Consider the following 14,460-nt stretch of genomic DNA (forward strand, 5'->3'; position numbering starts at 1 on the left):
AATAAGTAATGATTTTAATGCCATGTCATTTAAAATATTCAAGTTTAATGTTTAATGATATAAAAAGATTGCGAAAGTTTAGGTGTAAATAGCAGGTACCAAGATTTACTGTGTTTACAAAATAAGAGCAATGCGTGTGTGTGTATGTTTCTTTCTTTCTTTGATTTTTCTTTATCCGCAAGAAGCTTTCCCACAGCTTTTCATAGTATCTAGTATCTGTTCATACTATCTTCATGGGGCCCTCTAAAGATGACCCTATGTAAAGAAAGAATGAATTGTATCTTCAACAAGTATGCCTTCATATGAACTAACATTTAATTATATTGTCCCTGCAGTAAATATGGTGGCAAGTTCTGTATGGATACTGTTTTTAATATCCCTTAATGTAAGCTTTTGGCATATACAGAGTCCAAAACAGTGCAGTCCAGTAACCTGATTGTAATGATCTGGTTTGTTTCAAGAATTTCATTTTACATATTACAGGAATGGGTAGACTGAATGTCTTGAAGTGATTCTTGTCGAATATAGTATCTTGCCACCAAATGATTGATAATTTAAGATCATAGCATTAGAGATTATGTTCTCTGATAAGAATCAAATAACAAATAAGTAAATGCATTCATAGTTTAAATATTTAAATCAGGGAAGAAATAGGATTTTGAAATCATATTTATTACAAATCATGATGTTTAGAGACTGTATTATTTCTATAAAGAAAATATATAAAACCTGAAATGTAATGTCTTTACCAGCTATAATAGCTGAATTTGTTGCAGGTTCTTTATTTTTCATTTCTGTTCTGGTATTAAATTTGTAAGAGTGCTTAGCTGGATTTGATACCTGTATTGTATATTAATGCACCAAATGACTGTATATAATATTTAGTTTTTATTTTGTTCATTCAGGGAGAAACTTATTCGGCTTCAGCATGAGAATAAGATGTTAAAGCTTAACCAAGAAGGTTCGGACAATGAAAAAATAGCCTTATTGCAGAGCCTTCTAGATGATGCAAATCTACGCAAGAATGAACTGGAGACAGAGAATAGGTAGAGTATTATAGGTGGCCGCATCTGGCTGTAAGTTTTCTCCATTTGCCTTGATTCTGAATCCTTTAAACAAAGAACTGGCAGGGCATGGTGGCTCACGCCTGTAATCCCAGCACTTTGGGAGGCCGAGGAGGGCAGATTGCTTGAGCTCAGGAGTTCGAGACCAGCCTGGGCAACATGGTGAATGAAACTCCATCTCTACAAAAAATGCAAAAATTAGCCAGGCGTGGTGGTGCATGCCTGTGGTCCCAGCTACTCAGGAGGCGGAGGTAGAAGGATCATTTGAGCCCAGGAGGCAGAGGTCGCAGTGAGCCAAGGCCACACCACTGCACTCCAGCTTGGGCAATAGAGCAAAACTCTGTCTCAAAACAAACAAAAAAACCAACAACAAAGATCTGAATTGTAGTTTGAAAAATGGCCATGTGCTGTTCTCTTTCCCTTTTAAAGAACTTGAGGCCGGGCGCGGTGGCTCACGCTTGTAATCCCAGCACTTTGGGAGGCCGAGGCGGGCGGATCACGAGGTCAGGAGATCGAGACCACGGTGAAACCCCGTCTCTACTAAAAAAATACAAAAAAAAAATTAGCCGGGCGCGGTGGCGGGCGCCTGTAGTCCCAGCTACTCGGAGGCTGAGGCAGGAGAATGGCGTGAACCCGGGAGGCGGAGCTTGCAGTGAGCCGAGATTGCGCCACTGCACTCCAGCCCGGGCGACAGAGCAAGACTCTGTCTCAAATAAAAAAAAAAAAAATAAAAAAAAAAAGAACTTGAATCCATTTCTCCACTTTTGGGCAGACTTGCCAAAAAACATTGGGCCTTTTTAGAATGGTGTTGTCCTCTTTACTTCTTCATGCAAAATGATACCAGAGCTCTACCATTTACCCTTTCTAATCACTAATTAAAACTAGAGGATTTTTAAAAATCTGATAATTCAGTCTTTCACAAGAATTTCAATTCACAGTTGTTGTTGGGCTAATAGAGTTTACCATTTCCACAGGCCAGTGTGTTGGAGCTCTGTTGGTGTGGGGAGAGCAGTAGCTCTCTCGTAATTGGATTGACAAAGCATTTTTCTTCTAATCTGTTATTTATTGTGACCCTAAAAGGAAATGATTCATCTTAGGAACAACTGACTTATTGTGAGAATTTAAAATCTGCAAAATTAACAAGAAAATCACTTTTCTGCTTGTAAGTTTTCAGCAACATGGTGCAATTCACTCAAAGTCAGTTACTTTAAAATCAGTGATTTACTCTGACAAGGGTTACATTTATATTTTGTTGTGACTGTCTTTTTGTTCTTTTCCTTTTTGAAATGTTTCTTAGATCCCAAACATACAGTTTTTGTTTTCTTTTTTTGTTTTGTTTTGCTCTGTTTTTGTTTTACTGCAGTGATACTCTGTCATTTTTTAAGGATTCAAGGATTCGACGTTTTTATTAATAGCTTCATAGCTCACCTGACATTACAGATTCTTTGTTTATTTTGAGTGATTGATTTGGCTTCTCCCAGAGGGAAGTCAATCTTAGGAGTCACAATTGCTGTGACAGTTGTACACATCCTACCCTTCTTCCTGTAGCTTTACATTTTAAAGTTACTGAGATAGAATCAACAAACAGTGTAAATCAGTATAAATGCTAGAGTGATTATAAGAGCACCATCAAGCATAAACAGAAGGAGAAAATTTTACATCAACTCTTAGGAGTCTAGAGAATGAGGGATTTTTTAAAGTACTCAGAAAAAGTGGGAAATGGAGACAGTGGAGCGGGGGAGATTGCGGGAGCGGCTGGCGGGCGGGCAGTCCCTCTGGTGCACGTGTCTTGATGTTCGCCTCATTCATCCTTTGCCTCTGGGCTGTATTTTAGCCATTTTAGTCAGGAAAGTCTCTCCCTACCCTAGTATTTTTTTAGTGAGAAAACACCCACAACTTTCTTCATACTGCTTTGCATTGTTTCTCAGGGGCTTTGTAATTGTTGCTCTTTTTCCCAGAGACAGGACAGCCAATTGTCATTTATACAGTGTCCATGTCTGTGGATGACTAATCAGCACCCAAGTTCCTGTGTGACTTAACCGCTGGTACAACTTAGGGTTGTGATTGTTTCTTAAATTACAACACTGATGATGAATAACTTAGATTATGGCTGCCTATGATCTATAACGATAACAACAGGTAATATTTACTAAGCACCTGTTTGTCTCAGGCATTGTGCTGGGTGTCGTAAATATGCGTTCTTACTTTATGAAAGTTTTACAGATGAGGGAACTCAGACTCAGACCCTGGCTGCCTGACTCCAGTGCCTCCATACCTAGTCCATACCCTCTTTCTTGCCAATTTACCTTCTACTACGTTTGCACAATATTTATTCCTTTTCCTGTCTTCCTCTCGCAGGATGTTTTTTCTCCTAAGTGACTTACCCTAAGTTTGTTCTTACTGAATTTAATGAGTATTTATATTACCTTGACTCTAGCTTAATATCCTACTAGTTTACAGCATTGGGTCCCACTGAGTCTGTTACAGTTTGCTCACTGCCCATGTATATCGCCTGTCAGAAAGCAAAGTCTGTCGTAGACCTCTAAAGTCCTTTCCAATTGGTTTTCCCAAGAGAGAGCACTTTAATGTATCTGTAATACCTGCCAGTCCTCAAACAATATTAGAAGAGGGTGGAGGGTTGAGAGGGAAGCCACATCAGGATTCCCCAGGAATTCTGTCAAAGTAGACCTGATCTTGTTTCTGTACCTCTCAGACTGTGCTATAATCTCAAGCTCACCCGGTCCCTGCATCCCACAGCTGTATATATTCAGCAATTAGACTTTGATTAAAATGTTAACTATCTCAATCCCTGAAGTTGGAGAAAGAAGATAGAGGCAATTCACATTGATAGAATACCTGCAATGTGCAGGGACTGTGCTAGGTACACTTTAGTCTTTTAAACAACCCCATGAGGTAGGCATTATAATCCTCATTTATTTCGTAGATGAACTTTTTATTTTTTTTATTTTTGTGGGTACATAGTAGGTATATATTTTTATGAGTTACATGAGATAGTTTGATACAGGCATGCAGTGCATAATAATCATATTGGGGTAAATGGGGTATCCATCCTCTCAAGTATTTATCATTTATGTTATGAACAATCCCATTATACTCTTTAGTTATTTTTAAATGTACAATTACATTATTTTTTACTATAGTCACTTTGTTATGCTAGCAAATACTAGGTCTTATTCATTCTTTCTATTTTTATGTACCCATTAACCTCTCCCCACTACCCTTCCCAGCCTCTGGTAACCATCCATCTACTCTCAAGCTCCATGAGTTTAATTTTTTTTAATTTTTAGCTCCCACAAATAAGTGAGAGTGTGTGAAGTTTGTCTTCCTATGCCTGTTATTTCACTTAACGTAATGACCTTCAGTTTCATGCATGTTTTTGCAAATGACAGGATTTCATTCTTTTTTATGGCTAAATAGTGCTACATTGTGTACATCTACATATACCACATTTTCTGTGCCTATTAATTTTCTTATTTTATTTTATTTTTTTGAGGCAGGATTTCACTGTGTTGCCCAGGCTGGAGTGCAGTGGTATGATCACAGCTCACTGTAGACTCAACCTCCCAGGCTCAAGCTATACTTCCATGTCAGCCTCTGAGTAGCTGGGACTGTAGGTACACACCACCATGCCTGGCTGATTTTTTAATTTTCTGGAGAGACAGGGTCTCCCAGTGTTGCACAGGCTGGTTTCAAACTCCTAGACTCAAGGGATCCTCCCACCTCAGCTTCCCAAAGTGCTGGGATTATAGGCATGAACCACCATGTCCAGCTTCTTTTGAGAAATAAATATCTGTTTAGATCTTTTGTCTTTTTTTTTTTTTTTTTTTTGAGGATCTCACTCCTTCACCCAGGCTGGAATGCAGTGGCACAGTCACAGCTCACTGCAGCCTTGACAGCCCGGGCTCAAGCGATCCTCCCACCTCATCTTCCAAGTAGCTGAGATTACAGGCATGTCCACCATGGCTAGCTAATTTTTTCTATTTTTTTGTAGAGATGGGGTTTTGCCATGTTGCCCAGGCTAGTCTTCAACTCCTGGGCTCAAGCAATCCACCCACCTCAGCCTCCCAAAGTGCTGGGATTACAGAGATGAGACACCATGCCCAGCTCTTCTTGTGCCAATTTTTAAAATCAGATTATTAGAGTTTTTCTTTTTTTTTTTTTATTATTATACTTTAGGTTTTAGGGTACATGTGCACAATGTGCAGGTTTGTTACATATGTATCCATGTGCCATGTTGTTTTGCTGCACCCATTAACTCGTCATTTAGCATTAGGTATATCTCCTAATGCTGTCCCTCCCCCCTCCCCCCACCCCACAACAGTCCCCAGACTGTGATGTTCCCCTTCCTGTGTCCATGAGCTCTCATTGTTCAATTCCCACCTATGAGTGAGAACATGCGGTGTTTGGTTTTTTGTCCTTGCGATAGTTTACTGAGAATGATGGTTTCCAGTTTCATCCATGTCCCTAGAGTTGTTTGAGCTCCTTATATATTCTGGTTAGTCATCTCTTGTGAGATGGGGAGTTTGCACGTATTTTCACCCATTCTGTCAGTTATCTCTCACTTTGTTGATTTCCTTTGCTATGCAGAAGTTTTTTAACTTGATGTGATCCCACTTGTTCGTTTTTGCTTTGGTTCCCTGGGCTTATGGAGTATTACTCAAGAAATCTTTGCCCACACCAATGTCCGGTGAGCGTTTCTCCAGTTTTGTTTTATTATTTTCAGGTCTTAGATTTAAATCTTTGATCCATTTTGATTGGATTTTTGTATATGGCAAGAGATAGGGGGTCTAGTTTCATTATTTTGCATAATGATATCCAGTACCATTTATCGAAGAGTCTGCCCTTTCCCCAGAGTATGTTCTTGGCATCTTTGTCAAAGTAAGTTCACTGTAGATGTATAGATTTATCTCTGACTTCTCTATTCTGTTCCACTGGTCTATGTGTCTGTTTTTATGTAAGTGTCGTGCTGTTTTGGTTACTATAGCTCTGTAGTATAATTTGAAGTCAGGTAATGCGATTCCTCCAGTTTTGTTCTTTTTGCTTAGAATAGCTTTGGTTATTCTGGATATTCTGTGGTTCCATATAAATTTTAGGATTGTTTTTTCTATTTCTGTGAAGAATATCATTGTTATTTTGATAGGGATTGTTTTGAATCTATAGATAGCTTTGGGTAGTATGGACTTTTTTTTTTGTTTGTTTGTTTTGAGATGGAGTCTGTGTCTGTAGCCCAGGCTGGAGTGCACTGGCACTATCTCAGCTCATTGCAACCTCCATCTCCCAGGTTCAAGTGATTCTCTCGCCTCAGCCTCCCGAGTAGCTGGGACTACAGGCATGAGCCACCATGCCCAGTTAATTTTTGTATTTTAGTAGAGACAGGGTTTTGCCCTGTTGGCCGGGCTGGTCTCGAACTCCTGACCTCAGGTGATCCGCCCACCTCGGCCTCCCAAAGTGCTGGGATTACAGGTGTGTCTGGCCAACAATATGCCAACATATGGCACTTGGACATACTGAGTACTTTGTTTTTGTTTTGTTTTTTTCCTTTTAGTGGAGAACTGGGTCTCACTAAATTGCCCAGGCAGGTCTCACACTCCTGGGCTCAGGCTATCCTCCTGCCTCTGCCTCCCTAAGAGCTGGGATTACAGGCTGTCCTCCTGCCTCTGCCTCCCTAAGAGCTAGGATTACAGGCTGTCCTCCTGCCTCTGCCTCCCTAAGAGCCACTGCACCCAGCATGGACATTTTAACAATACTGATTCTTCTAATTCATGAACATAGAATATCTTTCCATTTTTTTGTGTCTTCAATTTCTTGCATCAGTGTTTTATAGTTTTAATTGTAGAGCTCATTCACTTCTTTGCTTAATTCCTAGGTATTTTATTTTATCTGTAGTGATCATAAATGGGATTCTTGATTTCTTTTTCAGATTGTTTGCTGTTGGCCTATAGAGATGTTACTGATTTTTGGCTGGGCCCGGTATTTCATGCCTGTAATCCCAGCACTTTGGGAGGCTGAGGCGGGTGGATCACGAGGTCAGGAGATCGAGACCATCCTGGCGAACACGGTGAAACCCCGTCTCTACTAAAAATCCAAAAAATTAGCCAGGCGTGGTGGCGAGCACCTGTAGTCCCAGCTACTCAGAAGGCTGAGGCAGGAGAATTGCATGAACCTGGGAGGTGCAGCTTGCAGTGAGCTGAGATCATGCCACAGCACTCCAGCCTGGGCAACAGAGTGAGACTCCTGTCTCAAAAAAAAAAAAAAAAAGTTACTGATTTTTGGCCAGGTGCAGTGGCTCTTGCCTGTAATCCCAGCACTTTGGGAGGCTGAGGCAGGCAGATCACGAGGTCAGGAGATTGAGACCATCCTGGCCAACATGGTGAAACCCCGTCTCTGCTAAAAATACAAAAATTAGCCGGGTGTGGTGGTACAAGCCTGTAGTCCCAGCTACTAAGAGGGCCGAGGCAGGAGTATTGCTTGAATGCAGGAGGTGGTTCTCTTGTCTGATTGCTCTAGCTAGGACTTCTAGTACTGTGTTGAATAACAGGGTGAAAGTGAGCATCCTTGTCCTGTTCCTGATCTTAGACGAAAGACTTTCAGTTTTTCCCCATTCAGTGTGATACTAGCTATGGGTCTCTCATATGTAACTTTTATTATGTTGAGGTATGTTCCTTTTGTACCTAGTTTTTTGAGAGTTTTTATCATGAATTGTCATTGAATTTTATCAAATGCTTTTTCAACATCAATTGAAATGATCATATGGTCTTTGTCCTTTATTCTATTGATATAATGTGTCACATTAGTTGGTATGATGATTTTGAACCATCCTTGCTTACCTGGGATCAATCCCATTTGGTCATAATAAATGATCTTTTTAATGTGTTGTTGAATTTGGTTTGCAGTATTTTATTGAGGATTTTTGCATCAATATTCATTAGTTATATTGGCCTATACTTATATATATATATATTTTTAAGACAGGGTCTTACTCTGTTGCCCAAGCTGGAGTGCAGTAGCTTAGTAGAGCCAGGTTTTCACCGTGTTGGCCAGGCTGGTCTCGAACTCTTGACATCAGGTGATCCACCTGCCTTGGCCTCCCAAAGTGTTGGGATTACAGGCGTGAGCCACTGTGCCTGGCCTATAGTTTTTTTTTTTTTCTTTTGATGTGTCTTTGTCTTGTTTTGGTATCAGGGTAATACTTGCCACATAGAATGAGTTTGGAGGTATTCCTTCTTCCTCTATTTTTCAGAATAGTTTGAGTAGGATTGGTATAAGTTCTTCTTTAAATGTTTTGTAGAATTTGCCAGTGAAGTCATCAGATCTGGGGCCTTTCTTTATTGGGAGACTTTTTATTATGGCTTCAATCTCATTACTTGCTATTGGTCTGTTCAGGTTTTGGAATTCTTCATGATTCAATCTTGGTAGATTATATGTGTCTAGGAATTTATCCATTTCTTCTAGATTTTTCAATTTTTTGGCATATGGTTGCTCATAATAACCAGTAATTCTTTGGATTTCTCTGTTATCAGTTGTAATGTCTCGTTTTTTGTCTCTGATTTTATTTATTTGGGTTTTGTCTCTTTGTTTCTTAGTCTGGCTAAAGGTTTGTCAGTTTATCTTTTCAAAAAACTGGCTTTTGTTTTGTTACTCTTTTGTATTGTTTTCTTCATTTCAAATTCATTTATTTCTGCTCTGATCCTTATTTTTTATCTATTTATTTGTTTAGAGACAGAGTCTCACTCTGTCGCCCAGGCTGGAGTGTAGTGGTGTGATCTCGGCTCATGCACCCTCCACCTCCTGGGTTCAAGTGATTCTCCTGCCTCAGCCTCCAGAGTAGCTGGGACTATAGGTGCGCACCACCACCCCTGGCTAATTTTTGTATTTTTAGTAGAGATGGGGTTTCACCATGTTGGCCAGGCTTGTCTCAAACTCCTAACCTCAAGTGATCCACCCACATTGGCCTCCCAAAGTGCTGGGGTTACAGGTGTGAGCCACCACGCCCAGCCTGCTCTTATCTTTATTATTTCTTCTACTAATTTTGGATTTGGTTTGCTCTTCCCTTTCTAGTTCGTTAAGTGGCATTGTTAGGTTGTTTATTTGAAGGTTTTCTCTTTTTTGATGTAGGTACTTATGCCTATAAATTTCCCTCTTACTATGGCTTTTGCTGTATCCCATAGATTTTGGTATGTTGTGTTTCCATTATCATTTGTTTCAATAAATTTTTCAGTTTCCTTGTTGATTTCTTCATTGACCCACTGGTCATTCAGGAACATATTGTTGAATTTCCATGTGTTTGAATAGTTTCCAAAGTTTGTTTTGTTACTGATTTCTAGTTTTATTGTGTTCAGAGAAGATGATATATTTCAATTTTTTGAGTATTTTATAGATATATTTTTTCATAAATATTTTCTTATATTTATGTTGCTTACATACTTCATACTTGAACAGTTACGTTACTATTTTTGCTCACCTATTCCCCATTGAGAGAATTTAGCTGTTTTTAAACCATTCCAAAGAACATCTTGGTACATACTGGATTGTGTTTTATGATGTTTACAATGGCTTCCACCTAGTTGGCTTGCAGTATTGTTTGATGAAATAATCTCAAAAATGACTAAGATGGATAGTTGAAATAATCTTTTAGTTGAATACATATTTCCATTTTGCTTTCTGAAAAGACTGAACAGTATTATGGTACTACTAGTAATGTGTTTATGGACCTGTGTCCCCATATTGAATGTGGATTTTTCAGGTAATTTATTATTTTGTTACTCAAAACCACTCAGATTTTTTTACCTTGATGTGAAAAAGTTATAGCTTTAATTAAATTTTTACTGTGATCCTTTCTAAATTATAAACCTATAATTTCTTGTAATTTAAGTAAAAGCATTTCTTATTAAACTATTTGGCCATTTGGATTCTAAACATTTGTTATCTTGTTTTCTCCTTAATTTGGAGCAGTCTGGCTTCTACTACTAGCATTTCACGAAGTATTTCTTACTAAGATAACTGGTCATCTCTTAAATGGCCAATCCCGTAGCAGCACTCAAGACTTTTATCTTTCCTCGTCTTTCTACTATATTCAGTGTTGTTATTCAGTTCCCCCTTCTTCAAGTTTTTTATTTCAATGATACCCATCTCTCTCATTCTCTGATATTCTTCAGGGTGAGGTTCCTCTTTCTACCCCTTGGTTGATCCGCCATGGGCCTTCTTTGTTAGTCTTTTACACTGTTTTTCACATTCTTTCTAGACAATATCATTTTTGCTCATGGCCTCAGTTAACTCCAAATGGCTCCCAAATCTGTATGTTCAACTCAGGCTTCTCTGTGCTTTAGATTGAGGTATCTAGCTGTTTGACAAATTTCTAGGCATTTCATTTTCAACAAATGTAAAATGAGATCCCTGTATTTCTTTCTTATCCTGTTCCTTTTGTCTTCCCTTCTCAGCGAATACCAAAATCCTTATATTCTTTTGCCTTTTCTCAAGATAGTTCCTCCTCTGTCCCTTTCTATTTCCTCCTCTGTCCTTTTCTATTTCAGGCATATTTAGCAATAGTAATAGCCTTCTGTCATCTTGATGCCTGCTCTTGAACCTTTTTGATAATATTTTCCATTTTAAAACCAAAGTGATCTGTCTGACATACTACTTGTATGATCTGTCTGACCATGTTTTTCCTTCTTGCAATCCTTCAGTATCACCCGAGACCTTGGGAGGTAAGCTGGTCTCCTGAATGTTGCATCATGACCTAGAGAATTTATGAAAGTCAAGCCATGGGCCGGGTGCGGTGGCTCATGCCTGTAATCTCAGCACGTTGGGAGGCCGAGGCGGGTGGATCACCTGAGGTCAGGAGTTCGAGACCACCCTGACCAACATAATGAAACCCCGTCTCTACTAAAAATACAAAAATTAGCCAGGCATGGTGGTGCGCATCTGTAATCCCAGCTACTCAGGAGGCTGAGGCACGAGGATTGCTTGAGCCTGGGAGGCGGAGGTTGCAGTGAGCTGAGATTGCACCATTGCACTCCAGCCTGGGCGACAGAAGGAGACTCCATCTCAAAAAAAAAAAAAGAATAAAGAAAAGAAAGAAAGAAAAAGAAAGTCAAGCCGTGGAATCAGCGTTATTTAAGGTTATCTGAGTTATTCCAGTTTCAGCCTGACTTGAGGCTTGCTGATAACAGGATAATCCCAGCAGACACTTTGTATTCCATACAGGGTTGTGCTGATCTCCTTTTCCCCCGGTTTCTCTCCAGCCATTCCTCCTCTCATAACATACTCACCATCCATACCATTCCTGAATTCACTGCATCCTCTTATTTTTCTGCATACTTTGGACATACTGACCTCTGTCTTGAATCTCCTTTCCACCCTTAACCCATAGATGTTTTATTTATTGTTCTAGTCTCATTTCGAGTCCAGAGTATTTTCACTCCTCCAGAGAGTTATTGCTTCTTTGACCATCATTTTTATATGCATCTATGTACTACTTTGAAGTTTTTATCTGATTGTATTTTATTTGCTTACACTTTTTCCTCCCCACTAGACTGTAATTCCGTGAGGGCAGGGATTTTTTTTTTTTTTTTTTTTGTGAGGCAGGGTCTCACTCTGTTGCCCAGACTGGCGTGCAGTGGCACGAACACAGCTCACTTCGGCCTCGACCTCCTGGGCTCAAGCAATCTTCCTACCTCATCCCCACAAGTAGCTTGGTCTTACAGGTGCTCACCACCATGACTGGTTAATTTTTCTGTTTTTGGTAGATATGGGGTTTCATCATGTTGGCCAGGCTGGCCTCAAACTCCTGAGCTCATGCAGTCCGTCCACCTTGGCCTCCCAAAGTGCTGGCATGGGCTACCACGCCCTGCCTGAGTGCAGAGATCTTTTAATACTAGTGCTGAGCACAGTCCTTGAGACATAGTCTTCATAAACATGTATTGAAGTGAATTTCAGAGAAATTAATATGCATAAGTACATTGGTTCTAAAATATGTGCCCACCCAAGCACTGTGTTAGAAGTCATCATTCAAAATTTCAAGCAATACCAAAAATAATCAGAAAAGTAAGCTGCCACTCATGACATCAGGCCACTACTATACTACTACTGCTATAACATGAGACTTGATTTTGCTAATTATACTTTCTAACTAATATGACAACCTAAGGAAAAAAGGCATACATAAGTCACCACTTGGAAAATTAATGTACATTTCATTTCTAGGCTGGTGAATCAAAGACTTCTGGAAGTACAGTCACAAGTTGAAGAATTACAAAAATCTTTACAGGATCAAGGCTCAAAAGCAGAAGATGTAAGTTTTAATATGTACCAACCATAGTCCATCAGTTTCACAGTGTTGAGAAATAACTTTTATTTTTTATTTGATGTTTTTTATCAAAATAATTTAGTATTATATTGTTATAGAAAAGAAATAGTGTTTTCCTTTTTACTAACATTTCTTATAAAAAGGACCAGATAGTACTTTATTGTCTCTTCAGATTCACTCTGCTGGGAATTAGAAGTTCATTTCTAGTTACCAACTGAGGAATTAATTGAGGCTTTATGTTTTAAATGTGCTCAACTCAGTATTCAAAGATGAAGTGTAGAGTTTTTCCCCTTTGGCCAAAAAAAAAAAAAAATTGCTAGTGGGAATTTGGAATGTTCAAGTAGAAATTTTTAATGTAAAAGTGACTTTAAGAAAATACTGCCGTCCCTAGTACTGCATTTTCTCTAAATCTCTGAATCCCTCTTACTCCTTCTGTTCCCCGACACTGGCCCTTTTTTGCACATCCCCCAGCACTCTGCGTCTCTGTCACAGCTCTGCACACTTGCACTAGAATAGTGTAAATGTATTAGCCAAGGACTGCCTTTCTTCACACCTGTGTGTTAATCTTCTATCACAGTACTCAGGTAGCACATAGTCGTCTATCTCTGGCAAAAGTGTAAGTAAGTCAAATTTTGCAAATCCTTTATGTTTAATGAACAGTAAACAACAGAGCTAAGACTTAGAGTGTTCAAAAATAGTGTAAAGAGGAGAAAAAACAAAATTTTGGTGATGAGTCTTTGCTTCAACCAGATGTTTTTTTTCCTGTTACCAATGTAATTTGCTGTAAACTCTGGCATTTGAGCATAAATGTTTGTTTCCATTGGTAGAGTCATTTTAGAGGATTAACTTCAAAACTGCAGATGTAGCCAATTCCATTTGGCCTTATTAACGTAAGAGGATATAAAAGCAAAAGGAACCAAAGAAAGGGAGTTAAGTATGTTACTTAAAACTTGTGAATACTAGATACAAAAAGCTCATCCATGGCCTAGCTTAATGAGTTTCTCCAGACATCATCTCGTGTATATTGGCAACATGTCCTTCATTCTAACATGGGTGATGTTAGCTCATCCCTTAATCAATGTGTTGGCAGTCCTTGTTAGATTCTGAGATTGATTTCTGATTCCTAAAATTGTCACCAACATTTAAACTTCCTTATGCCCTTATTAAAATTTAAAACATGTTTTTATTCAAAATGCTAAACCACAAAGAGGTGAAACAAAACTACCATTAGTGTATTAAAATATTATTAAGCCTAATTAAGTATCTTAGAGATGAACTGAATGGGGCAACATTTCTTAATTCAGTGAAATCACTAGGTCCTTTAAACTGAGATAAATGTAAAATCCATTCTGGTCTCTCAAAGTCTGAGGAGACTTTTATTGATTTGTTATGGGAGTGAGGGAAGGGTATGTGGTACATAGGAAGTAAGAATGGTGAAATATCAGAATCAGCTTAAACTTCAGTGTTACAATGATGGCCATTGTGCATGGTTCTCTTACATTAAAACATAAAAGCATTTATTCTTCAAAAGATAATTTGGCATAGCTTGATTAGCTATCACTATGGTAATCAAATCTAATTAAATATGCTGTGGGCCATTACTGTAACAGAACGTATTTCAGAAGTGAGATGCTAGCCCTGTCAAGTACTATTTACATAAACTAGTCCATTTATTTGACTGTCCAGGTGCAAATGTCTTGCTGTAAACTAAGCAGAACTTTGCTCTGAGCTCTTTTCTATATGTAGAAAAGATTCAGATAGCTGAAACTGTGCCTCCAAATGGCTTACAGAAATAAATAGTGCTATACAGGATGTATGGTTCTTGCCCCAGCAAATATTTTTATGTTTTTGTCTTACTTTTCTCTTTCTCTAACTTAGAGTGTTGCATCTCAGGAATGTGCAACACATAAAGCAACCTGCCAAAGGAAGTGGTCCCCTCTGGAGAAGAACAACATAACTTCTGCCAGCTTCTGTTATCAAAAGCACAGTCCTTTCATGTGATCTTAAGTCAGAGTAGAAGGGGTTGCACATTTTTATTATTATTTTCATGTAATTTGTTTTTAGCATGGA

General features: G+C 38.9%; 1 protein-coding gene across 7 annotated transcripts in view; it reads left to right on the plus strand.

The window, feature by feature from the left end:
* HOOK3 (hook microtubule tethering protein 3) overlaps positions 1-14,460 on the plus strand; it is a 129,926-nt gene that overhangs the window by 84,679 nt on the left and 30,787 nt on the right. For 6 of the 7 annotated variants that reach the window (XM_055296107.2, XM_055296108.2, XM_055296109.2 and 3 more), the window contains 2 exons: positions 906-1,046; positions 12,288-12,375. In XM_055296107.2, the coding sequence (XP_055152082.1) occupies positions 906-1,046; positions 12,288-12,375 (229 nt within the window). The remainder of the gene's footprint in view (positions 1-905; positions 1,047-12,287; positions 12,376-14,460) is intronic. The other variant, XM_055296113.2, reaches the window with a different exon arrangement.

This window comes from Symphalangus syndactylus, chromosome 10 (genome assembly GCF_028878055.3).
Source record: "Symphalangus syndactylus isolate Jambi chromosome 10, NHGRI_mSymSyn1-v2.1_pri, whole genome shotgun sequence".
Taxonomy (NCBI): domain Eukaryota; kingdom Metazoa; phylum Chordata; class Mammalia; order Primates; family Hylobatidae; genus Symphalangus; species Symphalangus syndactylus.